At 53.5% G+C, this 25,996-nt stretch overlaps 1 protein-coding gene across 4 annotated transcripts in view; it reads right to left on the bottom strand.

The window, feature by feature from the left end:
* Positions 1 to 6,484: 6,484 nt before the first annotated feature.
* Positions 6,485 to 25,996, bottom strand: part of PDE2A (phosphodiesterase 2A) — a 90,115-nt gene continuing 70,603 nt past the window's right edge. For all 4 annotated transcript variants that reach the window (XM_080642735.1, XM_080642734.1, XM_080642736.1 and 1 more), the window contains 27 exons: positions 25,689 to 25,801; positions 24,793 to 24,848; positions 20,399 to 20,458; positions 19,662 to 19,815; positions 19,395 to 19,447; positions 19,117 to 19,191; positions 18,963 to 19,004; positions 18,392 to 18,460; positions 18,002 to 18,132; positions 15,699 to 15,810; positions 15,179 to 15,218; positions 14,968 to 15,031; positions 14,468 to 14,540; positions 14,168 to 14,345; positions 13,833 to 13,945; positions 13,129 to 13,206; positions 12,222 to 12,344; positions 11,695 to 11,765; positions 11,293 to 11,415; positions 10,857 to 10,944; positions 10,576 to 10,623; positions 9,446 to 9,520; positions 9,199 to 9,298; positions 8,843 to 8,955; positions 8,410 to 8,448; positions 8,195 to 8,301; positions 6,485 to 7,877 (listed from right to left, as the gene is read on the bottom strand). In XM_080642735.1, the coding sequence (XP_080498861.1) occupies positions 7,667 to 7,877; positions 8,195 to 8,301; positions 8,410 to 8,448; positions 8,843 to 8,955; positions 9,199 to 9,298; positions 9,446 to 9,520; positions 10,576 to 10,623; positions 10,857 to 10,944; positions 11,293 to 11,415; positions 11,695 to 11,765; positions 12,222 to 12,344; positions 13,129 to 13,206; positions 13,833 to 13,945; positions 14,168 to 14,345; positions 14,468 to 14,540; positions 14,968 to 15,031; positions 15,179 to 15,218; positions 15,699 to 15,810; positions 18,002 to 18,132; positions 18,392 to 18,460; positions 18,963 to 19,004; positions 19,117 to 19,191; positions 19,395 to 19,447; positions 19,662 to 19,815; positions 20,399 to 20,458; positions 24,793 to 24,848; positions 25,689 to 25,801 (2,509 nt within the window). In that variant the 3' untranslated portion in view covers positions 6,485 to 7,666. The remainder of the gene's footprint in view (positions 7,878 to 8,194; positions 8,302 to 8,409; positions 8,449 to 8,842; positions 8,956 to 9,198; positions 9,299 to 9,445; positions 9,521 to 10,575; positions 10,624 to 10,856; positions 10,945 to 11,292; positions 11,416 to 11,694; positions 11,766 to 12,221; positions 12,345 to 13,128; positions 13,207 to 13,832; positions 13,946 to 14,167; positions 14,346 to 14,467; positions 14,541 to 14,967; positions 15,032 to 15,178; positions 15,219 to 15,698; positions 15,811 to 18,001; positions 18,133 to 18,391; positions 18,461 to 18,962; positions 19,005 to 19,116; positions 19,192 to 19,394; positions 19,448 to 19,661; positions 19,816 to 20,398; positions 20,459 to 24,792; positions 24,849 to 25,688; positions 25,802 to 25,996) is intronic.

The raw sequence follows: 25,996 nt of genomic DNA, 5'->3' as shown, positions 1-25,996 counted from the left end.
TATTAAAGGGTTGCGGCATTAGAAAGGTTGAAAACCACTGCAAGAGGATGATCTGTCCTTGACTCTCTCCTAGCTTCTGATGGTTCCTGGTAATCATTGGCTTTGCTTAGCTTGTGGTAGCATCACTCCAATCTCTGCCTCAGTCTTCAAATGGCCTCTTCCTGTGTGTCTCTAGGTCCAAATTTCCCTCTTTTTATAAGGACCTCAACTTAGTCACATCTACAAAGATCCCATTTCCAAATAGGGTCAATTCACAGATACCAGGGGTTAGAGCTTGAAAATATACTTTTAGGGTATACTAACCCAGAATGTCAGTTACCTCTTTCCAACTCTTTTGAACCTGCCCTTCCTGTGTCTGAGGCTTCCTTCTGGGACTGCTTGCTCCTCTGAGCCCTCAGCTTTTGCCAAAGATGAAGTTATGCTTCCTTATTCCCAGAAATGCACCCTCATGAAGCCCTGCAATGCAGACAGCTGGCAGCTTTCACAGTGGTTCTCATGCTTTGCACTGAATCCTCACAACCACCTCAAGAAAGATTGTCATTATTCCCAATTTCCAGATGAGTAAATTGAGACTCAGGGAAGTAAGTGCCTTACACAAAGTCACACAGCAGGAGACTGGATCCAGGTGCCTGATACCACAGCCTTAACCACTGCACTCAACTGCCCAGTGGCTTCCCTTGGTAGGATAGATGCCAGCTGTCAAGAGGGCCCATGTAAACCCATCTAGCAACTTAGAAGCGTGTCATGAAAAAACTGAGATAATAAGAGAGAACACAACATTGGTGCCCATGTTTGGTCACTAAGAGGACCCAGGAATAAGCAGCCCCAGCTCACACAAAGAGATGAAAATGAGTATTTAGGGGCAGTTTGGGGTGACATTTCTTTAGGGAGAACTTTTCTATTGGTGATATTTTAAAATTGATTTGATGATGATACAATATAAATTTGGTTATTTTCCTCTGTCCTACTTTTATATGTCCCCTCAAGGTGAATATGATTTTGCATCCTGGAACCTGCCGGCCAGAGTTCTGAAAGCCAGCTGGTTTTCGATGATGTTCCACACTGGTCACGCAAGCATGATTCCACTGTGAACATGATTTCCTCTGATGGGAGGCCTGACAGTTCATCACGCAGGCCTGGTTTTACTGAGCAGACTATTTTCTCTAGTTGAATGAGGCAACTCTTGCATGTCCATGATCACTACTGAGATACTCCAGATATGCAGGCCTGCCCCAGACTCCTCAGAGGATGGAGTCACCTGGATTGGATTTAATTTTTTTAAAATATGTTTTTATTGATTTCAGAGAGAGGAAGGGAGCGGGGAGAGAGAGAGAGAGAGAGAGAGAGAGAGAGAGAGAGAGAGAGAGAGAGAGAGAGAAACATCAATGATGAGAATCATCTATCGGCTGCCTCCTGCATGCCCCCTACTGGGGATCGAGCCCACAATGTGAGCATGTGCCCTGACCAGGAATTGAACCGTGACCTCCTGGTTCATGGGTCGACACTCAACCACTGAGCAACACCGGCCAGGCTGGATTGGATTTATACTGTAATGACTAACATTTCATTTAGCAGCCAATACATTTTTGCTGAGTGCCTTCTCTGTCTTAGTCTCTGTGCTAAGTACTAAGGATAAAGAAATAAGCCAGACTTAGTCTGTCCCCTCAGGGAACTTACATTTTATTGGGGGATGTTGGGCAATGGGATCAGTGCTTCAAGAGAACTATTAGTTGAGGTTAGCTATACAAGCCATTATCTACACATGTTTAGGTAGAAGGAGAAAAGAATCAGGCTCGGTGCTACACAGCTGAAGGTCAGGAACAATGCAGCCAGCCAAAATGCCCAGTCACACCAGGGAATTTTCTAATGGAAAATTACCATCCTGTCATCTGTTGCTGGGCACCTATGTGAGGGGCTGATTATTAGAAACTCTATCTTGGGTGCCCCTAGAACACCCAGACACCCCCATCGTAGCTGCTTTCCAGGTGATATTATCTGCTTGCCTGCAGTCATCATGCCCATTTTGCACTTCCACCTCCGGGTCTTCTCAGGGACACCTTCTACATGGAGCCCAGGTTACACATGAAACCCAAGCTGCAGTGGAGCACGGGAAATGTTACTTCTATTTCCAGCCTCTATAACACAGAGAGGCAGAATACAGGGATCGGGCAATTAGATGCTTGTATCTAGAAATCAGGAAATATACATGAACCAGTGAGCTGGGTCAGATCACAGAGGGTTCACCCGGCTGCAAAGATTGGTGAGCATGGTGACCCAGGCCAGGAACAAAAGTGCTTCCATTTTGGTTCACCACTTAAATAGCAAATGCTCTGGTAGAGAGAGAGATACAAGTGTGAAGGTTGCTCCCTGATGCCTCCCTAACACCTCATACAGATGCACTTGAAGCCTAATGGTCAAAGCAAAGAGTAAGAATTCTACCAGGGCAGAGAAACCCTGGCTGTCCACTGGCTGTTCTTTAGCCTGCTGCATTAGAACTCAGCACTCAGAGATCTACTTACTGTCCTGAAGGGAATCCCTTCAATGGTAAATCTAAAACCCTATTCTGATATGGCAAATTTCTAAATAATGAAATATAAATTGTTATGCATTAAAACATAAGTGTTTACTGAGAGACAAAATAAACCACAGAGACAGATAAAAAGTCGTTTTCCCTTCTTATCAGCCACCAGACAGAGGGTGGAAAGTCTTGATTCCAGGTAGGGACCTCTGATCAAGGGTAATCCTTGGTTATAGAACAGAAGCTAAGGAGAGAGACCGAGACTGGTGATCCTTCTCCTCTCCCAAGGAGGGGTGTGAGTTTGAACCTCAAGGAAGAGAATCTAGTGATTGATTTAAAATATTACCTCCATCTTGCCCTAGCTGGTTTGGCTCAGTGGATAGAGCCTCGGCCTGCGGACCAACGGGTCCCAGATTGGATTCCAGTCAAGGGCACGTACCTTGGTTGCAGGCTCCTCCCCCCTACCCTCCTTGCCCGGGCCCTGGTTGGGGCTTGTGAAGGAGGCAACCAACTGATGTGTTTTTCTCACATCAATATTTCTTGCTATCTTTCCCTCTGTCTAAAAATCAATGGAAAAATATCCTCGGATGAGAATATATATATATATATATATATACCCCATCTCTGCAGCACTATTTCTCTCTTGTTATCACAAGATTTCAGTAACATTTTGTAGAAATTTCTTAGCATGCTGTGGGGATATAGAAAGTATGCTTATCTACATTTAATAAAGATTGAATTGAGGAGAGGGAAAATCACCACAGATTCAAGACACGGTATGAATCACAAGCAGGATAAATACTAAGAAAACCATACCTAAACACATCGTGATAAAACTGCTGAAAACCAAAAACCGATAAAATCTTAACAGCAGCCAGAGAAAGAGATGCATTACTTTCAAAGGAGCAATAACAAGACTGACATCAGACTTCTCATCAGAAACCACGGAAGTCAAAAGAGGACAGAATGTTATCTTCCAAGTACAAGGAGAAAATTCTTTCTAACCTAGAATTCAGTCGCTCCCAAAACATTCAAGAATAAAGGGGAAACAAAGATGTTTTCAAACTAATAAAAACCAGAAGAATTCATCAGCAGCAGACCTGCACTAAAGGAAATACTGCAAGGGTGTTTTCAGGTAGAAAGGAATGGTCCCAGATGGAAGCTTGAAGATGTACATCAATAGAAACAGATACAGATATTCATACAATGTAATACTCAATATATATGAATATTCATGGGATCATTCTTTCTAACGGCAAAATATTAATATTCAAATATTCATACATGGATTACTATACTGCAATAAAAGTTAGTAAAATAGACGTACACTCCCACCCAAGATGGAATAATAAAGACTAGATTTACCCTCCTGCCTGAAATAATAACGAAATCTATAAGATAAACATTTTCAAGGCATTGGATAACAGGCAATGATCCTTAGCTGGCTTCCCCTACCCGCCTCTAGACCCCACCCGCCCCACCCCCAGACTTAAGTCACCCATTTCAAGGAGACTGGGCCCTGGGAGACTGAGCAGCAAGGAAGGACAGTAAGACCTTGGGCACAGCCCGGGCACCCCCCACCTCACCCTCCCACCTGCCTTTCTGGTCTATCAGCAATGCCCTCATCTGTCCCAGTCCTCCCCATCCAAACTTCAGCCCGGCCCCCTCCTGATGCCCCTTCACACTCAGCTCCCTCCTGCTGTGTCTCCTGCCGCCTCATATGCACAGGACCAAGCCTTACAGTGCCCTATCCTAGTTATTTCAAGCCCAGAGGAGGGGCTCTGCCCACAACGGATCACAAGGCTGGTGCTGCCTTCCCAGGAATCCTTCTGCGGGGAGAGGCCACTCAGCAGGGAGACAAACCCGTGGGACATGGGGTCTCACTCAGGGAGAACTGATGGACCTCAGCCCTGTTCAGAGAGCAGCTAAAGGGGCTGGAAATCCCTGAGAAACATTTTCCATTTTCCCTGTAGAGTCTGTGTAGAATGTGTCCTGAGTACACTGTGTAGAGTCTGCATAAAGAGTGTATCTGCGTGTAAAAGAGAATGTGGGTATGAGTCTGGGTGAGAATGCCTCTGTGTTTGAGTCTGAGAGGAGATGAGCCCCACAACACACCCTACACACCCTTCTGCACCTCTGGGGAGGTGAGGACAGGAGTTGGGCGCCACCTGGTGGCTAAGGGCTGCACTACACACCCCATCCTCTTCACCCTTTATCTCCGCCCCCTTCAAGATGTGCACACTTGACGGATCCCAGATCCCTCGCTGGCGCCTCCATCCACTTGCTCACCATTCCTACGTCCCTTGACAGTCCCGCAGAGATTGAGACAGAGACCCTGTCCTGACTCTCTTTCCTCTACCCGGGAGTAAGCCCTTGCTTGCATGGGAGTCATGCAGGAGGGTGCACACTCCAACTTAACCTCTCTGAACCTCAAGCTACTTGGTTACAGAATGAGGCGATAGTAGCCACTCCATAGAATCATTGTGAGTTTTGATGTAAAATGAAACCATTAAATTGGGAAGGCAGGGCATGGGGCCAAGCCTCATGTTCTCTGACCTGGTGAAGGCTGCCCACAGGCTCTGTGCAGAAGCACCGCACTTCCATCCTCCTCCAGCAGTGTGTCCCGCCGTCCATCCCGTAGTCCCTCGGGCCAAAGGCCGCGCCCCTCCTCGAGCTCACGGTCGCGCCCTACATCGGTCGCATCCAACACCAGGCCCGCCCCGCTCCCCCCCACCCCTCCACCTCCACCCCCGCCTCCCACCTTCCCTCCTGTCCCGCCTCTCGGCCCGCCGCGAAGACAGCAGCCCCGCCCATCCTCCCCAGGGAGCTCCCTCCTGCCAGAGGCTCCACCCAACACCTGGCTGCTGGTGACTGAGGCCACATAGACCCACGTTCTGGAGTACCTCCCAGTTCTACTTCTGCCCCCACCCCCATGCAATTGATCACCAAGTTCTGCCAATCCCACGTGTCTTGAATTCCTCTCCCTCTCGCCCAGCCCAGAGCACAGAGAACAGCCCTAGAATGATCTCTGCCCTGCCCAAGCTCTCCCGTATTGACAACCTTTCTCTGGCTCCCCACTGCCCACAAAATAAAGCCAAACTCCACAGCCTGCCATTCAAGGCCTTCCCTGATCTGGCCTTATATTTCCCTCCATCTCTCCATTCCCTGTGTGCCTCCCCTTCTCTGAGCCTTTGTATGAGCAATTTCTGCTACCAGGAGTGTCTGCCCCCCTTTTACCCAAAGGAAAATAACACCTGCTCATCTTCCAAACCTCACTGTGGTTCTTCTTCTCAGGGTGATGATCCTGTCTGGAGCCCGTGGTCAGGTGTCCCATAGGGTTGTCATGGCCTGAATCTGAGCTTGGATCTATTTCCCCTACCAGGCTGTTAGACCCTCCAGATCAGGGACAAGGACAAAGTTAGCTCTAGGCCTCAGTGCAGGGTCCTGCCTGCATGCAGGAGGAAATATGTGTAAGTTGTGCACTCTATTTGGTGGCAAGGAGCGATGTGTCACAGAATGGGCCTGAAATGGGATTAAATGGCCTCAAGGGAAGGTTGGGCTGAGGACAGACATCAGATGCAGGGGAGACGATTAAGGCCCAGGATGTGCACCCAGGTTATGCTTCCCCTTTACCCAAAGGCCGTGGAAGAGGGACATACAGACACATTCAGGGTTGGGGGTCACAAACAGAGGAGTACTTATGCGGTAGCGTCAGCTGGGCAACATTAGAATAGCTGTCCCCTGTCAGTCTTGGGCCAGGAACTACCACCCCCACCGGGGCCCACTGGTCAGACTGGGTTCTGTAAGAGGACAGAGTCAGACTGGGGGAGCCCAAAGCAGAGGCTGGGCAGGGAGGGGCCTGGAGCCCAAGCCCCCTAGGGAAGGCTAGAGCCCTGAGGCCATTCAGCCCAGAGGAGCAAACTCCAAACCATAACAAGTTATGGGGCAAGAGAAGCAGGCAGGCTCTGTGGTAAAAAGAAATAGATTTATTCTCATGTACAAAGCGGTCAGCCCACGGGACCATATACAACAGTTGCACAGAGTCCTAAAAAAACACATCTCTCTAAAGGCAACTCCAAATAGGTAAGGCAGGTGGCCCCCCTCCCCCCACCCCACAACACATACAGAACAAAGGAGAAGGGAGAAGCTGCCGGGCTGACCCAAGAGGCCTGGCCCTATGGGGTCTCCCAAGCCCTGGGGCATGGGTGGATATGGCCTTGAAGAGGAGAGACACCCTGCCAGGGCTGAGGCCAGGTCCCTCTCTGGCTGCAGGAAATGGGGGAGGGACTCAGGCTAAGGGGGTACACTCAGGGGCCACCCCTATCTGCCCTAGGGTGTTAGGGGCATTCTATGGCCTCTCCTAGGACTCCAAAGAGCTATGGAATTTTTATCTAAAAGGGGTCTCAGAGAACAGATTGTCTTAACCTCCTGTTTCACCCAGATAGGGGAAGGGACTTACCCAGGGTCACACAACCAGGAGGAAGCATTGCTGACTCAACAGGGGCCGGTCTCCCAGCCCAGGGATCCTTCCTGCCCATTGTTTCCATCCTGCTTTCTTCCTGAGCCCTTTCTCCCCAGAGCACTGAGTGCCCCTCTGGCATCTTCCTCATGGGATCTGCATCAATCTCCCCCAGTACCCCATCCTCACCGTAAGTACAGTGGCAGTCCTCAGAGGCACCTGTGGCTATTTATAGTCCTCCAGCAGAGCTAATGACTGATTCTAAGACCCACCCTCTGCTCCATCAAGATGTCCCACCTTCTTACATGAGGATCCTGGAGAGGGAAAAAGGGTACAAATCTGGTAGAGCAAGACTGGGGCCCAGGAGAAACCATTCAGGCTGCCTCAGGGAAGGAGTGGCTTGGGGAGGACTTGCCAAGGTGTGATCAGAGGTGCAGAGCAGGGCCCACTGCTCATGGGTCATCCCTATGCTCTCAGAGGACAAGTGACAAAGTCTTGGTGATGCTGGAAGTCTTGCTTCCATTAAACAGACAAGAACACTGAGGCCCAGAATGTCAACACTTGCCCAGGTCAAATGGGAAGTTCTGGTCTAGAACCCAGGACCCATGGCTCTGGTCCCAGAGCATCTGGCCAGGCCAGTGGAGGGTTTGTAGGAGGAGACCTGGGCGGGGAAGGGCCCTGGGAGTGGCTCACTCAGTGTCAAGGCTGCAACAACCATTGACAGGGCCCCCAGTGCCATCTAGCTCAGACACCTCATACTCCTCATCCAGGAAGTCCAGCGAGTTGTTACTCGGGAGGCCTCGGATGGTGAATTTGTGTGACACCTTGGTCCAGTGCTCACGGTTAGAGGCCACTCGTTCATACAGCTCTGCTGCTTTGGGGAACAGGTCCTGCAGCAGCCTGGGGGTGCACAGGGGCAGGGTTAAAGGTCAGAAGTCAGATAATGACAGGAAGAAAGATTAGGGCTATACCACAGGTAGAATTTCCATAAGAGTGTGAAGCATGATGGTCTCTTTCCATAGGGGATAAAGGATCAAGAGAAGGACCCATTTAGGGGTAAAACAGGAGACTGCGGTGCCCAGAGGCAGCGGGGTGGGTCAGTGAAGCTGGGCCAAGCCCAGCTCAGTACCTGTGTCTGCTGTGATGGCCGTAAACAGCCATGCCCCACCCCATCCTCTCTGTGCAGAGTCCCCAGGAGTCCCCAGGAGCTCCCTCACTTGTAGATGGGCATTGCGATGTGCTCCATGAAGCTGATCTGCAGCTCAGGGATGTAGGCCTTCTCACGGTCCATCATCTCCATTGGCCTGTTGCCCATGGCCTTCTCCTGCAGGCATCGAGTTATCAGGCCAGGATGGGGCTAACCCAAACCCACCCAGCCCCAGGCCAGGAACGCACCCGCAACCTGGACACCCTGAGGTCATTCCCCACATACCAAATCTCCCTGGGAGAAGAACTCTTTGTAGATCAGCTCCTGAAAGGCCAAAACTCTCATTACATCCTGTGAGTGGGATCTATCCACCCAAGCTCCTCTACAGCCCATTCCCAAGGAGGCAAACTGAGGTCTCCCTCAGCTCTACCTCAGGGCCTGTCCTTACCATCCCCAGCCAGTCAGGTGGATGGCCCCAGATGGAAAGGAATGGCTGGGTTCTGGCCCACCTTCCACCATTGACTTGCTGTGTGACCCTGGGCAAGTCCATGCCCTTCTCTGAATCTCTCCATCTGTCACCCTAAGGTGGTTTAGGTTTCCATTTCCCCAAAATAAGGCCAGGCTAAGCTCAGCACAGAAAGGGTGTTCAGGTATAGGAGCTACACTGAGCCAGGCAGCATTTGAAGTCTGCATCTTCCCAGGGAGGGGCAACCCTTACTGCAATCTTCCTTGTGGTCTTCCAGCCCTTGGTCTGGTCAGAGAGGTCACAGGAGGTCATAAGGAGGCAGAGGAGGAGGCTGTGGTGCTGCTTATTGGTTCGATCATAGCCCACTGTTGGGAAGAGGATGGGGTCAGCCTCCTGGTGCTCTCACCCTGAGGACAAGGTCCTCAGGCCCCACCCCAAAGTGGTCCAGGGAATGTGGCATCCTGGATGGGAGCCAAGAGGCTGGGGCTGGGTCTGCCTGGTGGTTGATGCTGGAAGGGATGGGTCTAAATTCTTTGGGATGCTCTCCAGGCAAATCCCCCTCTTGGGGTTCCTTCCCAACCCCAAGGGCCAGGGCTAAAAGCAGGCACCTTCAGCCATCTTCTGGAGTTCCTTGAAGATGCGCAGGTGGTGGGCCAGGTCCGTGGCCAGGATGATGTCCCGCATCAGGTCCAGCATGCGCTGATAGTCCTGGGTGCCGGGAGGGAGATGTCACAGCCTCCTGCCAGACACCCCACCCAGTTCCTGGCCTTGAGGAGCCTCCACCCATAGTCCCCTTCTCCTGTTTTGAGCCAACTCCTGGCTCACACCCCCTCACCCCCACCCAGGCCCCATCACCTTCCGGGAGAAGTGGTCGAAGATGTTGCAGCCATGGGTATTGAGGATGGCGATGGCCTGAGCGAAGTGGTGCCTCTGCGGGGGAGAGGGGTGATGGGGCCTGGATGGAGCAGGGGGTTCCCTCACCACTGACCCCAAAAGAGGGAGTAGGCCCAGCCCAGCCCTGGCCCCCAGGTGAGCAGAGCAGGCAGAAACAGGGAGTCAGGTCCTAGTTCCCTTTCTGGGCACCGTTTCCACCCTTGGTGTGACCAGGGCAAGGCCCTGGCTGGCTCTGAGGCCCAGATTCCCCAGCTGTCACATGAAGGGATACAACAAAGAAAGCTCTGAGGGCCTCTCAAACTGGAAATATTCTGAAATGATCCCTTGGAGTCCTAGACACCAGTTTGGGCAGCTAACATTTGTTTGTTGACAAGGAAAGGCAGTGATGAGGCAAGGGCAAGGCCTCTGTCTCCAGATACTGAAGGGCTGTCAGTCGGAGGAGGAGGCGGCTCAACCAGGGCGCGGAGGGCAGAGGCAGGGCTGCTATAGGGCCTCCCAGGAGGGAGTGAGCCCCTCATCTCTGGGGGTGTGCAAGCAGGTGCAGTCTCTGGAGAGTGTAGTGGGGGGCAGCATAGGGCAAGGTAACCTTGGAAGTTGGGATCCCATTCTGTGCCCATCCCTGTGCGAAGTGCAGGGCACTCAGAGATGTCTCAGATCTTGTTTCTACCCCAAGGAGCCCCCATCTGGGGGTGTGTAGGCCAAAACCAAATAATCTAAGGGAAAGCTGAGTGTGATGGGAATGGAGCCCCTCCAGGGCTTGGTGGGGAGGGTTTGTACGGGGTGTTCCCAGACATGCAAAGAGAATCGTGCTAAATACAAATCCTCTTTTTGAAAACCTGGGCTCCAGCAGAACCTGCAGTCTGACTTGCACACCCATGCACACCTGCACCCCTCCAAGCCCATCCAGGAAAATGAGCCAGACACGCCCTGGGGGAGGCTGCAGCTCTCACCACCTGCCTGAAAAGCAGGGAGTGGGAACAGGAGGAGCTGGGTCACAGTCTAACTTTGCACATCACCACCTTATGAGGAGGAGGAGGAGAGGGAACGAGGTGAGGGGATGGGAGGTAGGGGCTGGGGGAAAATGATGGTACCTCCATGACAGAGCCCTCAGAGCTGTAGAGCGCAGCCAGCACAGATTTCTGGAAAAACCGGGAAAACTCCATCAATCTTCACATCCAGATCCAAGTGCCAGCCATATTAGGCTAAGCACTGCCCTCCACCCCCTCCCTCTGCCCATCTCAGAGCCCAGCACAAAGCCTAGGAGAGCCTCAGGCTCCTGGTTCCACCAGCTCCCACCTCTCCTCAGGCTGGAGAAGTAACACTCCCAGGCATCCCAGAGAAGGCGCCCACTGTGCGGAGGGCAGGATCTCACCGAGGCCACCTGGAAGGAGTTGTTTGTGCCTCTGTGGTCCAGGTCGTGACACATGCAGGAAACAAACAAGGCAAAGATCTCGATGTCCCTGGTTGGGAGACAGAGAGGAGAGAGGTCCAGCCACAGCTTCCTCCCCAGACCCTCAGAGGAGGGTCAGCTCACTGAGATGTCCAGGAGCCACTAGAACAAGAGCTCAGGACACCTGGGTCCCCTCCTGGAAAGAAGCCCTGATTTAGAGTTTGTCAGGCCCATCATTCCCTGGGATTGTGACTATGAACAAGTCTGGCCAGGAAAATGGGGCTATGCAACCACTCACTGGAATGTTAAGAGGGTCCCCTTATGGTGCATGTAAAGTGCTTGACACATAGAAGGTGTTTCCCTGCCCCAAGGAAGGGAATCCCAGCGGCTAACAGATGGGGGAAGGGCAGCCACTCACTCGAGGTAGTTGGTGAGCTCCAGGTTCTTGTAGAGCAGGTAGCAGAAGTGAGAGACAGAGAAGGCGTGCATCCAGTTGTGGTACGGTGGATCCCGGTAGCCCTTCTTCACCATCAAACAGAACCTGGGGGAGGGGAGAGGGCAGCAGAGGGGCCTCAGGCTCTCCTCCAGGTAGCCCTTCAGGCTCTGCCCTTCCCCATTCCTTTCCTTTCCTCATGGTCCCAATGTCTAGGAATTGCCTCTCACTCATGGAGCCTGCCCACTCCCACAAGACTGAGTCTTCCCTAGTTGTTCCAGAGAGACCCCTTCCCAGTAGGCTGGGGGCAATGGATGTGAGAGTTGAGGACAGAGGAAGGCAGAGATGGGGCTGCCTGCACACAGAGGGGAGGGCTGGGGCACACACCGGGCCAGTGTCGGGCAGTCAATTTTATAGTTGTTGATGAAATTCATGTCCTGTAGCATGCTGAGGATGGCCTGCAGAGGGCAGAAGGGAGGGGACAGAGGGATTGTCAGTTTCAAGACAGGGCTCCTGCTTTGGCCCTTCTTGAAGCCTACACAATTGTGTTGGAGTCTTAGATGTTTAGATCTATACTAGAGAACCATAAAATAGCAGCACCAAGCATTCTCAGAGCCAAAAACGTTAAGAAATATGGTATCCAAGAACTCTTGGAACCAAGCTCTCCTAAAATCTTAGAAACACAGGGAGTGAGGTGCCAACCCTGAGAGCAATCTCTGCCAATCATCCAGCCAGCACCTGGCCTCTGGGCAGGCCCCGTGGCCCATGCTGGCAGACCACATGCCCATTCCATCTCTAAGGGAGACTCTATAGGCTTCCTTGATGACTCTGTCTTGCCAGGAAGTTCCTGTGTACATTTAACTTAAATCTCTGCCTGTACACCCTCTGCCTCATTGGGGGAGGGGGAAGCTCACCATGGAAGTGTCATCCTCAGGAAGAGAGCGAGGGGTGTAGGTGAAACTGGCGAAGTTAGAGTCAATGGAAGCCACAGGCTGGATGCCGTCATGGAGCAGTTTGGTGTATTCGTCATCAGAGACCTACAGCGGACCAGCCAGGATATTAGACCCCTCACCCAGAGTGTCCCCAGTTGAGCCATCCAGTCCATGAATTGGTACTGCACAGGAGATCACCACCCTCCCCTCACAGCCCTGCAGCCCACCTACTGAGCCTCCTTGTCTGTGACCACCTTTACTTGTAACAACCTATCCTCAGCAAAGACAAAGGACACCCTTTCATGACACCCCCAAACCATGGCAGCCTTTCACAGATGCTAACTTCAAGATTCCTTATTTGGGAGGGGGACTGTCTCTGGAAGGACCTCAATCCTTCCTACTACAGCTTTGACTCTATCTACAAAGTCTGGGACCCTTTGGTCTAGAGTCAGACACAAGTGAGAGGAAATGTTTACATCAACAATGACCACCACATGCTGAGAACTAAAGCCTGAAAGAGCTTTGCTGACACAGGGTCTGGGAATGGAATGGAATATTATAATTAGGACTTCAGGACTCCTGTACCTAGGGGAGCTGTGGCAAGGGCCCTGAGTGAGCCTCTCAGTCATTCCCAAGATGGGAATTATCCCTGGACATGGGGAACACCTGGCTGAACCAGGTTCTTCCCCAGGGTGGGTGCTGCTGCCAGCCTCGGGGCCAAACCAGAACATGCCTGGAGCTGGAGCCCAGGCATTGCACTGGGTCTATCTTCTTATCTTCATGAGAGGGTGATCAGAAAGCCCAGCCTGGTCCTGGGCCCATGAGGATTTGGGGAGGCAGGGGACCTTGAGACCCTGAGAAGGAGGACAGAAGCTCCATGCAAGCTCACCTTCATGTGGTACATCATCATCTCATTGGCGAGGTGGCTGCGGTACTGGGCCTCATTCACCTTCTTGTAAAGGAGGGACTGGGGGAGAAAGGGAAAGAATGCGGCTCAAGCAATGTGGCTGTGAAATCTCAGAATACCCAAGACTGGAAAGGGGGTCAGATAGAACCTCCTGTGCTGGCCCAGGTGTGAGCCTTGGAGCTCCAGCCCAGACTATGAAGCCCCATCCAACCTTCATCTAGACCTCCCTTGCTTTGCTTCCTATGATCTCTTAGCATTTGAGCTGGCACTTTGCATACCCTCCTGAGCCTGCCCTAGTCTTCAGTGATGGAGCCCGAGGCCCACAGCAGAGAAAGAGAAACGAGGGGGATTAGTGTCAGGACCAGTGGGTTGGAGTCCCATTGCAGAGCTGCCAGCTGTGGACAACGAGACCCAATATTTCCCAAAAAGAAGTTGACCAGGGGCTTGGGTTGAGGTTGCTTCCAGAGGAGGGTGGGGGTGAGATAGGTAAATAATGACAACTGGGGTTTCCCATGGTCTGGGAGGCTAATGGGATAGGACAGGAAATAATAAATTTTTAGATGGGAAACAGGTCAGAGGTGACCAGTGGTACAGAAGGTTGCATAGCAACCCAGCAGTGGGGCTCCGAGTCCTAATGTGGAGAGGACAGAGCGTCCTACACTGTCTCCACCCCAGTCTCCACTCACATGGGCGATGCTGATGCCGCAGTAGATGGAGAAGGCTGTGGCCAGGTCCTCATCGAACTTGCTGAACCATGGTCCGTTGATCTTGTTCACCAGCTCGGCCACACCGATAACCTCTGGGGGCAGGAGAGGGGCTAGGACTGGCCAGTGGATGTGTCTGGCAGGGATCTGCCTTCCCAGGCTGTCCTCAAGGGAATCCATGCCTGGGAAACCTGTGCCTTGTGCTAGGGGGACTCTAAAACAGCGGGGGAAAGGTTGCCAGCCCCTCCATTCGGCTCCGCCCCATCCTGCTCAGTCCCCACCCCAGACTGGCCCCGCCCCTCTGTGGGAGCCCGCACCCTTGTTCTCGTTCTTGATGGGGAAGCAGAGGATGTTGCGCGTGCGGAAACCCGTGCTGTCATCCACGCCGCGGTAGAATAGCGGGTGTGCGTATGCGTCCGGGATGTTCAGGATCTGGCCTGTTGTCGCCACGTGGCCCGCTATGCCCTGGTCAGCCGGGATGCGTATCTCATAGCTCTGCAGGGGCAGGCATGGGTTGAGAGGAAAAAGTTAGGAACTGTCTACAGAGCAGGCCATGAGGCCTTCTGCGGAGACTCTACCCCCACCCCCAGGACACTCTCCGTGGGGCCCTGCCTCACCTCATCTTCCACCACGCCCCCATCGAACACCTTGGCCACCAGCTCATTTTGATCCAGCAGGAACACAGAGCAGCTGTGGGGAGACGGCCTTGGTCCACAGAGCCCTGACACCCCTCTCCAACCACCCCTGCTTCTCACAACTTGAGGCAAAGCCCAGATTTCTAAGGCTGGAGGAGTGATCTGTGCTGAGAGACTCTCCTCAGGGCTGGCTGACTCCTGACATTAGTTCAACCCAATGATTTTTTTTTTTTTTTTTTGAGCGCCTACTCTGTGCCACGCATTGTAATTAGGAGCTGAGGACCCATGGTCAGCAAAGCGAGCCCCACCTCTGCTGTCATTGGACGTTACAGTCTAGGGATGGTCACAGGCATGAAGTAAAGGATCATACAAAATGTGCTGGGGTCCCACAAGAAGGCAGTGGAGGGAGAAAGGGAGAAAAGGAAAGGGTGAGGAATGAAGCCTGGGGCCTCTCTCCACCTCCCAGGGGTAAATTCACTCACATCTCAGCATTGCTGAGGTTTCTGGCCTCTGTGATGATCTCCTGGAGCAGGACAGAGACGTCATCTGAGAGAGGGAGAAGTAGGGGGAGGGGGGGGGTAGTGGTGAGACTGGGTTGGAATGCCAAGGCCAAACTCTCCCACCTCTCCTCCCCCAAACTCCAGCCCCCACTCCCACTCCACAATCAGGCATGGAGGAGGACAGTGCACTCACCCAGGTGAGTGAAGAGGTTCTTTGCCACTTGAAGAAGAGCCTGGAATGGAGAAAATAGAGATCATTGGGGTTCAAGTTACAGAAAGTGACCCTCTCCAACCTGTTGCCTCCAACATCCCCAGGGGCTTTTCATTCCTCTCCTAGGTATCTCCACACATGCTGGAGACACAGAGTCTATTAGCAATTATGTCATTTGGCTACTAAGTAGAGGAGTGGAGGAACTGCCTCAGTGAAAGTGTATAGAAATCTACAGTCTCAGATGTGTATTCACCTCAGCTTCCAGCCACCCAGCATTGCTGTAGTACCCGAGTTGAACACTAGAGGGTGATCGCATACAGTGCCTGCAGCCAGTGGCCACTCTGAGGAATCTGTCACCTTCCTCTTTAAGAGGCCTCCAGAGCACTAGGTAAACCCCCTGCCATGGTCCAGATAGACATGGGCTTTTCCCTTGTGGATAAGTCACTGGGGCTGAGAGCTGGGTGGCTTTGTTCCTGAGAGAGGCGCAAGGCAGGCCACTCACCTGGCACTCACACTTGAGCTTCTGCTCCTTCTGGAATGCCAGGGTGCTTGTGAGCACCGTGCTGGTGTAGTGAAAGCAATGCTGGACCGCATGCTTGTCCTGATCCGTGAATCTGGGGAGGGAGGCGAGGTCATCAGAGAGGGAGCTGATGACAGACTTCTCCCCCCATTTCTCCTCATTTCCATTCCTCCAGGAAGCCCACTCAGAGATCACCAGCTAAGCATCACTCTCCTTGACTGGGGCTGCTCACTGCACAGGTGGCTTGGGGCAGCTTCTCCCTCAGACTAGAAGCCCCCTGGGGGAGGCTCTAATTCTCCTCAGAACGAAATGTGTTTTCCTCCTCAGACGATTGCTTCTTGAAGCCCGGCCGTGTCTCCCTCTGCTGACTTTATATTTACCCAAACTGAGGCTGGGTCAGAGCTGGGTGTTCTCCTGCTCTTCCCCGGAGGTCCCTCCAGGCTCAGGATGGGGGGTGGCATTGCCCTGTTTTGTCCAGCTCTAGTCACTGCTCTACTCTTCCAGGACTTTGGGTGCTTCTCAGCTTCAGCTAAAATCCTTATCATTCTGAGAACACCTCCAGTTCCTTCACACCTTCACAATTCTCTCTGCCTAGAATTCCTATCCCACCATCCTCCTCCTATGCCCTGAAAATAAACTTTCAGTTTTGAAGGCAGGGACCATAACTATATCACCCCATGTCCAATGCAAAGCCTGGTAAAGGGGAGATATTTGGGAAGTGTTTGCTAAAAGTCTTAACTGTGATCTACCTCTGCCCTGGCCACCAGCCCCACCACACTCCCTGCTGAAGGAATTCTGGAACCCCTGTTCTCTGAGTTGCAGGCAGCTTCCCTACAGTCAGGCTTTGAGCTGAACCCCATCTTGGCTCATGCAATCACTCCCTGAAATATGTAGAACCCAGAGGTGGCCCTGTCCCTGCCCTGGGCCTCAGGGCTGTCACCAAGGCCCCATCTCATTTACCATCTGATACCACCCCTTCTCTAGGTATAGGGCCATCTCAGAACCCGGTCCCACAACCAGCAGCCAGAGGCCACAGCCCCTGCTGGACTTCCTCTCACTCTGCACTCTTCTCCCTAAAGGCCTTTCCAAGGCCATCTGGTCAGCACTCAGCTGGACACAGTAGGTGCTCAGCATGTGCTTATCAATGGCATACATTCTCCCACTACTAGGATGCCCACCAATACCAAATGACACAGATCCCACAACCCTCCTGCTGTCTTTTCCCCCCAGGTGTACCCAACTGCCTGGAGTTCCATGTTAGAAGTCTGGCTATACAGACCCATGACTCCCAGGTCTCTGCCCATTCCTGCAGACCCCATCCCTGGGCTTCTGACACCTCTCCCCAGTCTCCACTTCCTGCAGGAGCCCCAGCCTGTTTGCTTAACCCCCGGGGGCCAAGCATCTTGTCAGCATCTCTCTGTATCCTGGAATCAGGACTCTGCCTGTATGCCTTAGCCCAAACTATAGACCTGCTGGACCAAGTGTGGCAGCATTCATACCCTGAACCTACTCCCAGGACAGACATAGCCAATCAATCATAGGACTAAGAACCAGTTGGTATAGGACAGTGGTCGGCAAACTGACCCCTGGTATAGGAAATTAAATCTATTTACGGTACCACTCTTAGATCCCAAATCTGATCTCAGTTCCTGAGATAGTCCTCCTAACTAAGCCTGTTTACCTGACTCAGTGTCCTGCCTACCATTCCATTTTGTATGATTCTTTTTTTTAAATTTCTTTATTGATTAAGGTATTACATATGTGTCCTTATCCCCCCTGTATGATTCTTATAGCTGCTCTGTCAGTGCCTATAAAGACCCTCAGTTAAGCCTGGCTCCGAGCCTGTATACCCTTTAGCCATTGCCCACTGTGTCAGTGATGCTCTGTGTTCCAAAGAGTCCATCATCCCAGAGCTCACTACCTCTCCATCAGGGATTTCCCAGCAGAAATGCCAACCAGGGGATGGCAAATGGGGAAGGAGGCCAATACCCTAATAGTGGATAATCCCAACTGCAAGAAGTGGGCAAAAAAAGTGGGAGCTCACTTGGACCTCAACATGATTTTAAATAAGCTAAAATGGGTGATGGAGAGACCACAATTACCTGTGCCTCAGCCGTATCAGAAGCAAGAGCCTAGCATTCTCATAAACCTGTGGTCTCTTACACCGACAAACCATTCAGTCCACACTGCTGGAATAGTACCCCCTTCCAGCTATGTTACCCTAGTAGAACCCTGTCCAGGCTCTCAGATCACCTCCTGATCCACATCACCCCACCCTGACTCACAAGTTTCCTCCGAGCTTGTTGAAGGCACAGGCCAGGGCCACCACCTGGTCCGTGGCCCGACTGATGACAGGGACACAGAGCATGGTCTGCAGCTCACAGCCCAACATGCTTTGCAGCTGTTGCACATCCTCCTGCAAAGATGAGGTGAGTCAGGGCAGGGCGGGGAGGGAGAGAGTATGTTTCCTTCCCCCAGCCCACCACCATCTGCAACAGGTGGTTCTCAGGGACTGCAGGTGGGAAGTGCTGTGGTATGGGGTGGACTGGGAGGAAGTCCCTGGGTCTTGTCGCCAGCTTCCCTAGGCTGCCCTGTCCCAGCAACCCTGGCCCTGGAGGCTGGACATGGTCCTCTCACTTTGCCTCCTCCCCTGGTCCAGTCAGGCCATGGCTTACTGAGGTGAGATCTTTCAGCTGTATAGACTCCTTGTCTTCCACCACCTGGCCCAGGCGTCCCATTGTCAACTGTGGAGGGAGGAGAGTCTGAGTCAGGGCCCACCCTGGCCTGAAGTTAGGCCATCTCAGACCCTAACCCTCCCTGCAAAGTCTGGAAGATTCAAGGACCTTTTCAGTCAGTCCAAATGGGGAATGGAGTCAACACTGAGAAGGGGGGGAGGTGTTCTGCTCCTGACCAGAATGCCCTATGGAAGATTTAGGGTCTCCCCTAACTAGGAGAGAGAAAAAGCAGACTCCAAGATTCTCATTGATCTCGATAGATTATAAGAGAACCAAAATCCAGAAACACCGCAACAGAGGTAAACGGGTCCCAAGTGAACTGTTGTATAGATTGCATGAGATTTCTCTTATGGATCCTGATCAGGAAAGGTTGTGAGTTCTCATAACATTTCTAAGTAGACCCCAAGATCCAGATAATTCCATCAGATTCCAAGAGATTCTGGCAGATCCCAGTTTCTCGGTGCAAATCCCAAGTGTGTCTCGTTTGCCTTAACTGCTCCTGCAGACTCACCGGGAAGCTGATCTCTTCCTCCAGCACTTTATCTCCGATGACCTGAGGGACAGAGGGCGGGGGGGGGGGGGGGTGACCCATTAAAAGATAAGCAGGGTTTTTCTCCTCAGAGACCCGGTCCCTCTCCGGGTCCCACCGTGGACCTGGCCCTCACCTTACAGGAGAGCTGGAGATTGTCCTCGGACACCAGCAGGAGGCAGCAGAGGGACGCCTGGGTCTCTTGCTGCAGCTGAAAGGCAAGAACCCAGCGAGGGGCTGACCGCGGGTCTGGCCGCGGGTCTGGGCCACCCACTCCCCACCCTCTCGCCCCTCGGAGGCTCCTCAGGTAGGTGGGAAAGAGGCGAGGGGCGGGACGTCGAAATCCCAGCTGAGTGGGAGGGCTCAAGACACGTCGGTCCCTGGGGGAGCAGGGGGAGGGGCGTAGGGACTCACGTATTGGAGGACTTTGAGCTGCAGGGAAGAGGCGTCCAGGTCGTAGAGTTCCCCTGCAAAGGCGGGGCGCCGGTCAGAGGGCCCTTAGACGCGCCCCCCACCCCCCTCCCCGCCACCTGGCGGACCAGCTCGTAGATCTCCCTTCCGACATCTACCCCGGCCCGCCCCGGCCTCGCCCCACCTCTAAGGCCCCGCCCCCCACATAGGCCCCACCCCTCCAGGTTGGATCCTGCCCCGCGTCAGGACCGGCTCCTGCTGGGTCCTCACCGCACAGTTGCAGGATCTTTCCGTCGTTGTGGGTGTACCCATCCCGGCCCTTCTGGTCTCCCGCCGTCCCCGCCGGAGGGTTCTGGACAGCTTCGGGGGCCACGCCGGGCCCGCGCTGCTGCAGGGCCTGCACCCTTCGCAGGGCCACCAGGGTCTGGGGCGGGCCAAGCGGTCAGCTAGCCACTTGCCCCACCTTTACCGCGCTCGCCGCCTCAGGACTCCTCGCCTTGGCTCAAGCCATTTCCTATGCGGGCGGTGCCCCACCACTGCCCCCACCACCGTCCCAACAACTCCTTCCTCAGCGCTCCACCCGCCGCTGGGCGTCCTCCCTCCAGTCTCCACCCCTAGCCCCAGACTCTTCCAAGACAGGACAAGGGCGGTATCTCTGCGTCTCTAGCACCTACAGGGAATTCTAAGTCCTTGTTAAAGTCAGCATAAAATCTCAAGAACGAGCCTCAATATCATTATGTAGATAGTCCTTCGTAAGTACTGACAAGCTATTTGATTCGCCTTATCTCACCAGTACCCTCCTAGGTCAGTGCTTTCCTTATCCTTGTTTTCAGATGTGCAACTGATGCTCAGAGAAGTTAAGTGACTTGCTCAAGGTCACACAGCCCAAAGGTGGTGGACTGGAACCCAGGTCTGTCCAGCTCCCTGGCAAGATCATCTTACCCACTGTGATGAGGGTCTTCAGCAGGTGCCCCTCCCCCCCCTACTGCAGCCCTACCCCCACTCACATGTTTCTCCACAGCTTGAAGGCTCCACTCTTCACTGTCACTCAGCTGGCCACAGTGCACCTGGAGGGATGTGGGAGAAGAACTAGCTGTGACCGTCCCTAGCCTCCTACCTCTGTCAGAGGGCCCTCCCCATGCCCGACACACACCTGTCCCCACCAACACATAAACACTCCAGTCTGTGGGCTTCAGTGATAAGCCTGTCCTTCTGACCGAGCACAGGGCTCCAGGACAATCCCCTCCTCCAGGAAACCTTCTAGGGCTAATTCACATAAAAGTGGAACGTGCCTGAGCTCTGCCTTTTCAGTCACTGCTCCATCAACGGCACAATTCAGGTGGACGGTGAGGAAAAGGGGTGACCTGGAACTCCTCTCCATCTCCCAGCCTACGGAGCCCTTCAGGACCCAATTATGGAATCAGTGCAATTAGCCGAAGCCTCCCATCTCCATCCTTTCTGAGTTGGGGTTTGAATTGCCCCTAAGTCTGGGTAAGAGAAGAAGTCTGACATCTATGATACATCTGCTGTACCTTAAGAACTTGGGAGGATGGGTGAATAAATGAACGAATGGAGTGATAAAGTGCTTTGATCGAAATGTGAGTCTCACCATCCAGTAAGGCAGGCTTCCACTTGCAGATGAACCAAGGCCCAAAATGGTTAAATGACATGCCCAAGGTCACACAGAAGAAAGTGGCAGAACTGAGACAGTACCGACCACTCTCCCGCACCTTCCATTCTCCAGACCCACTCTCATCACCACACATATTAGCCTGTCCCTCCCTAACTTCCCTGTCTCAGTTACCAGAAGTCCCCTCAGCCCGTCTTGCATACCCACACCCTTGCTAGAGAGCTTGACACAGAAAATGAGAGGGACAGAGGGAGGGATGGCAGTCTGGGGACCCACTGCAGGCCCTGCTAGCAAAGATTTCCAACGGCGTCACCAGCTTCTGGTGTTGCCTACTCAGAGCTGCTCATCGCTTGCAGGGCACCCCATGGTGGCTGCACTGGGGTTCCCTCCTACATCTTCCCTTCTCACTCAGCAGCTGCCTGCTTGCCTGTGCTCTAGGTCCCCTGCCAGGAGCAGATGGAGAGGAGACCAGCAGGTTCCCAGGAAGCTCACATCTGGCTGGGGCAGGATGGAGTGGGGGATGTGATCAGGAGGTGCAGAACCTCATACTGAGGAAGAAGAAGGCAGATAGGGTGGATGGGAACTTAAAGACTGTGGGAGCTCGGGAGAGGGGGGCATCCGGGAGGCTTCCAGAGCTGGCACTGAGGCATGGGGAGGACAAGTAGAGCCTGAAGAGAGGGGACACTGCAGGCAGGAGCTGTGCTGGCAGTGCTGGGTAGAAGGTGGTACAGGAGATGAGGATCTGGGCAGGAGTGGGGTCCGTTTGCCCCAGGGGAGGGCCTTGAGTGCCAGGCTAAGGAAGTGGACTTTAGCTTGAGGGCCATGGCCTATGGGGTGAGTTGAAGGAAGCAACACTGGAAGCAGGAAGACCTGGACAGGATCTGGTGGGATTGAAGGTTAAGCTCTGGCTGAGGCTCCATCTATGACTCCCATGGGAGAGGGAGTTGAAAGAGGCTGGGGCATGGTTCATTTGGATGTGACTCATATAAACATTTTGGCATTTCACTGTTAGCAGATGGGGAGGACATCTACTTGTTTCTTTCTGCTGGACCCATCTCTCAGGAAAAGGGAATGTCAGCGGCCCCCCTAGGGCTATGGGCTGCCAAAACAGCTTGGTCCCAGTACAGAGCTGGGAGACTGAATGAGAGCCTCAGAAGGCCAGGGGAAAGGAAGGAATTGCCTCCCCCCACCCCAGCACACAATCCTGGGCTGCCTCACCCCTTCCCACCCACATGTGTACATAGGGATACTGAGTTTGAATACCCAAGAGCCATGCACACACTTCTGCCCCACCCCCATATGCAAACACACTGCCACCCACACGCACACATGGCTTTTTGCTCACCAACAGAAACACACACTTGCAGGGAGATGGTCTGGGGCCCAGTGGCAGGCACTGCGGCTGTAGAGAGGGTTGAGAACCCAGCAAAGCCCCCACACCACTCATCCTCACCAAGTTCAACATGGCTAATCCCCATATAAGTGGCTGGCACAGCTAGGGGGAAGCGTGGGCACACATTACACATCAAATGCCAGAGACCAAGTGCCTCCCACTCCTCAAAGGGACTTATTATCCCAGAACTGAAGAACAGAGCCAAAGACTCCTTCCACACAAAGAACCTGTAATCACGGTGCCTGGAGCTGCAAGCTGCAGAGGCCCAGAACTCTTCCAGGCTGCCCTGCGCCTGGACGGCATATCTCTCAGAGAGCCTTCCACTGTCCACACTTCCATCAGGCCCCAATATTCCTTGCAGAGCTCCCTGGTTTCCTTGCTTGCACTTGCCATCATTTGCAATTCTATCCTTATTTTGGTCCCTGATTTGCCTGTCTCCTGGACCCCTCCAGACTATGGTCTGTGGAAGCAGGGCCTGTCTGGTCACTGTCATTGCTATTTGCAGCACCTAGCACACAGTGCCTGGCAGTGCTCGAGAAATATGCCTTCCATTGATGAAGGGGTGGATGGGTGAATACCAAGAGCAGAGACTCAGAGAGGGGAATGGGGCTTGTTGAGGAAGGAGCTGGTGAGCCAGTCTTCCCAAAACACCTGCCCTGTGGCAGCCCCTGTACCCTCTGCACCCTCTGCCCTTGGAATATGGTAGCAGCTGGGAGGTGCAAGGCTGCTGTGCTGCCTCTTGGAGGATGTGAGGTCCTGAGGCCCAGGAGCTCTGGGGGAGGGGGGTAGCAGGACAGGATCCATCAGTTGTATGTGCACTGGGGAGAGGGTGTCCTGGAGGCGTGCTTTTCTATTTGAGTAGGAAGGCACAGGCTTGCAGAAGAGGCAGACCACGAATAATCCAAACACCTTTCTAGAGCTTTTCACTGCCAGGTGTGTTCAAGAAGGTGAGGGGATAGTTGTTGGGAACTCCTGGTAGCCAAAGTCCCAGGTAGCATCTTGCTCAACAGCAGGCACCTCCGCCTCACCAGGATCACACTCTTCCTCCAACACCCCACCACCCTCTCCCCACCCTGCCTTGCTCATGCTCTCCCCTCTGTCTAGAATATCCTTTCTCATCTTCTCTGCCTGTAGACGTCCTCCCCATGCCCAAAGCCCATTCAAACGCCATATCCACTGTGAGGCACTCCAGCTTCTGCCACCAAAGCATCTGTATTTGTCTCCTTTGGCCAATAGTGGCCTGAGGGTGTCCCTGCCTTCCTCCAGACGGACAGACTCTGGAAGGAGACATGGGTCTCACTCCTCTGTCTGCCCTAGCATGCAGCCTGGAGCAGGGGCCAGAGAAGGGTTTTGCTAGAGAGAGTTAAATACAAACACACACACACACACACACACACACACACACACACACACACACAGGCCTTTCTTCCAGGAGAAGGCTGAAGCCTGACTCCTGGCCCAACCTGAGCCAAGGTGAGCAGCAGTCATGGCAACCATCCTCTTGCCCACAAGATGAACCACCTTCCAGATGTTTTCCTCTTGGGGCGGCTGCTCCTCTTCTGACCCAGTCCTCCCAGCCCCAACACAGGAAGACCTTCCTAGGAACCTGACACCCCACACTCTTCCTCAACAAAGGTGGGATACCCGAGCCACTGCCCCCCACCTCTTCTTCTGCAGATTGTCCCCAGCCCTGGTGCTCTTCGAAGAGGCCAGCTCTGGCACAGATTGGGACTAAAGGAGGGAGGGAAGCAGTGCTCAGAACTCTGCCAACAGCAGATCCATTCCCTGCGGGAACAGAAGCTGGGGGGCGGGAGAAAGCAAGGGGGACGTGTCTCCATCAGGCAGATGGGACGCAGAGGAGACCAAGCCAAGTAAGTACTCCTTCCTTCCTCTGCTCTCCCTCCTCTCCCCTGGGCACCCCCCACTCCCACTGCCCTCCCCCTCCAGCAGCGCCGAAAGGTCAGGCGCCTCAGAAACCTTTAATTCTGTTTTAATGAGCTCAGAGGAGTCCCTGGGGGCACAAGGCCAGCTCATTTATCTGTCTGCACCCCAAATCTGCTCCTTACTGAGGTAATGGTGATGTGGGAATGTTAACCCTTCTGTTCCTAGGATGGGAAAGAGACTTTGAATGGCCCCTCCATATGGGAGAAGGGCCTGCAGAACCCACCCAGCAACTTCACTCTGTTCATTCAAGGTGGGGCAGAGGGGTGGGGTGTGGGAGAAGCCCCAGACCCCATTTTCTACAACTCCAGCCCAGCCTGCTGCTCTCAACACATACACACACACACACACACACACACACACACACACACACACCTCCACCCACCGCTCCCTCCCCTGTTCTCCTCTTCCCCATCCCACCCTACAAGGGCTCTTACCAAGATGACAGCTGCCACAGCCCCAGCCTCCTTGTCCACCAGCGGTATGACCAGCACTGAGGGGGAGAGGGCAATGAGGTGGTCCTGCGGGGCCAGTGAGGCTCAGGATACTGAGCCAGGACCCAGGGAGGGAGACAAAGACACAGAGAAAGAGAGCCTGGGACAGAGACACAGAGAGACCCAGAGACCCAGAGAGACAGAGGGGAATCCTGAGGTGGCGACAAAAACAGGCACAGCGAAGACCCTTGCATGGAAGGAAACCCCCTCACTTGACAACCTTCTTGTGATCCTCCCAGCAACCCTGAGCGGGAGGGAGGCAGGTAAGGCTGAGCACCCCTAGTTTACAGATTGGGAAGCTGAAGTCCAGAAAGGGGAAGTGACTTGCCCAAGATCACACAGCAAGTCAGGTCTCCTGACTCCCAGTCCTGTGCACTTTCCACATCGAGACAGAGGACAGAGACCTAGAGAGACTGAGACACGAGGCAGAGAGACATGGCGGACAGGGGGCATGGAGAGGAAGAGAAAGAAAAACAGAGATAGTGACAGAGAGAGCATGACAACAGCCACAGCCCATCTAGCAACAGGCACAAACACATCATCACTGCGGCCACCGGCCCCTGAGCCCTAGTAGGTGGCAGCCCTTAACATGCGTTATCTTATTTGCTCTTCCTTGCAACACCCCCTCAAGGTAGGTTCTGTTGTCCCCATTTTACAGATCATGAACTTGAGGCTCCGAGAGGTTAGTAGCATAATAGAGAGAGAATTAGATGGAGGGATTGCTACAGACACAGAGCACAGGAAAGAAGGAGACCAAGAGATGAAAACAGGAGACAGACATGAACTGGGGAGCAGGGGCCACAGTTTCTCCTCGCCCCTGCCCAGCTCCCAGCCCTTACCTTGGGTGTCAGGAGCCAGTGGGGCCACCAGCTTGGCCAACGGCTTCCCAGGGAGGTCCGAGATGCTGCCCAGCCCATTGCAGCCCAGCCGCTTCTGTGAGATCACAGCCTCTCTGCAAAACAGGATGATCCCACCTCAGTCCCTGGATCCAAGAGAACAATCCCTGGCCCAGGGACACCAGCAGGCTGGCCCCCGCATGTCTGCAAAGATCTGGACAAGTTGACCTGCTGCAGGGCAGATGCGAGTGGGGCAAAAATAAGAGTCAGGGACCCTAGTCAGCTACAGTCCAGCCTCCGGTGCCTCTTGC

Source organism: Plecotus auritus (assembly GCF_963455305.1).
Source record: "Plecotus auritus genome assembly, chromosome: 9".
Taxonomy (NCBI): Eukaryota; Metazoa; Chordata; class Mammalia; order Chiroptera; family Vespertilionidae; genus Plecotus; species Plecotus auritus.
The sequence above is the reverse complement of the archived record's forward strand: the minus strand, read 5'-3'. Positions and strand labels throughout refer to the sequence as shown.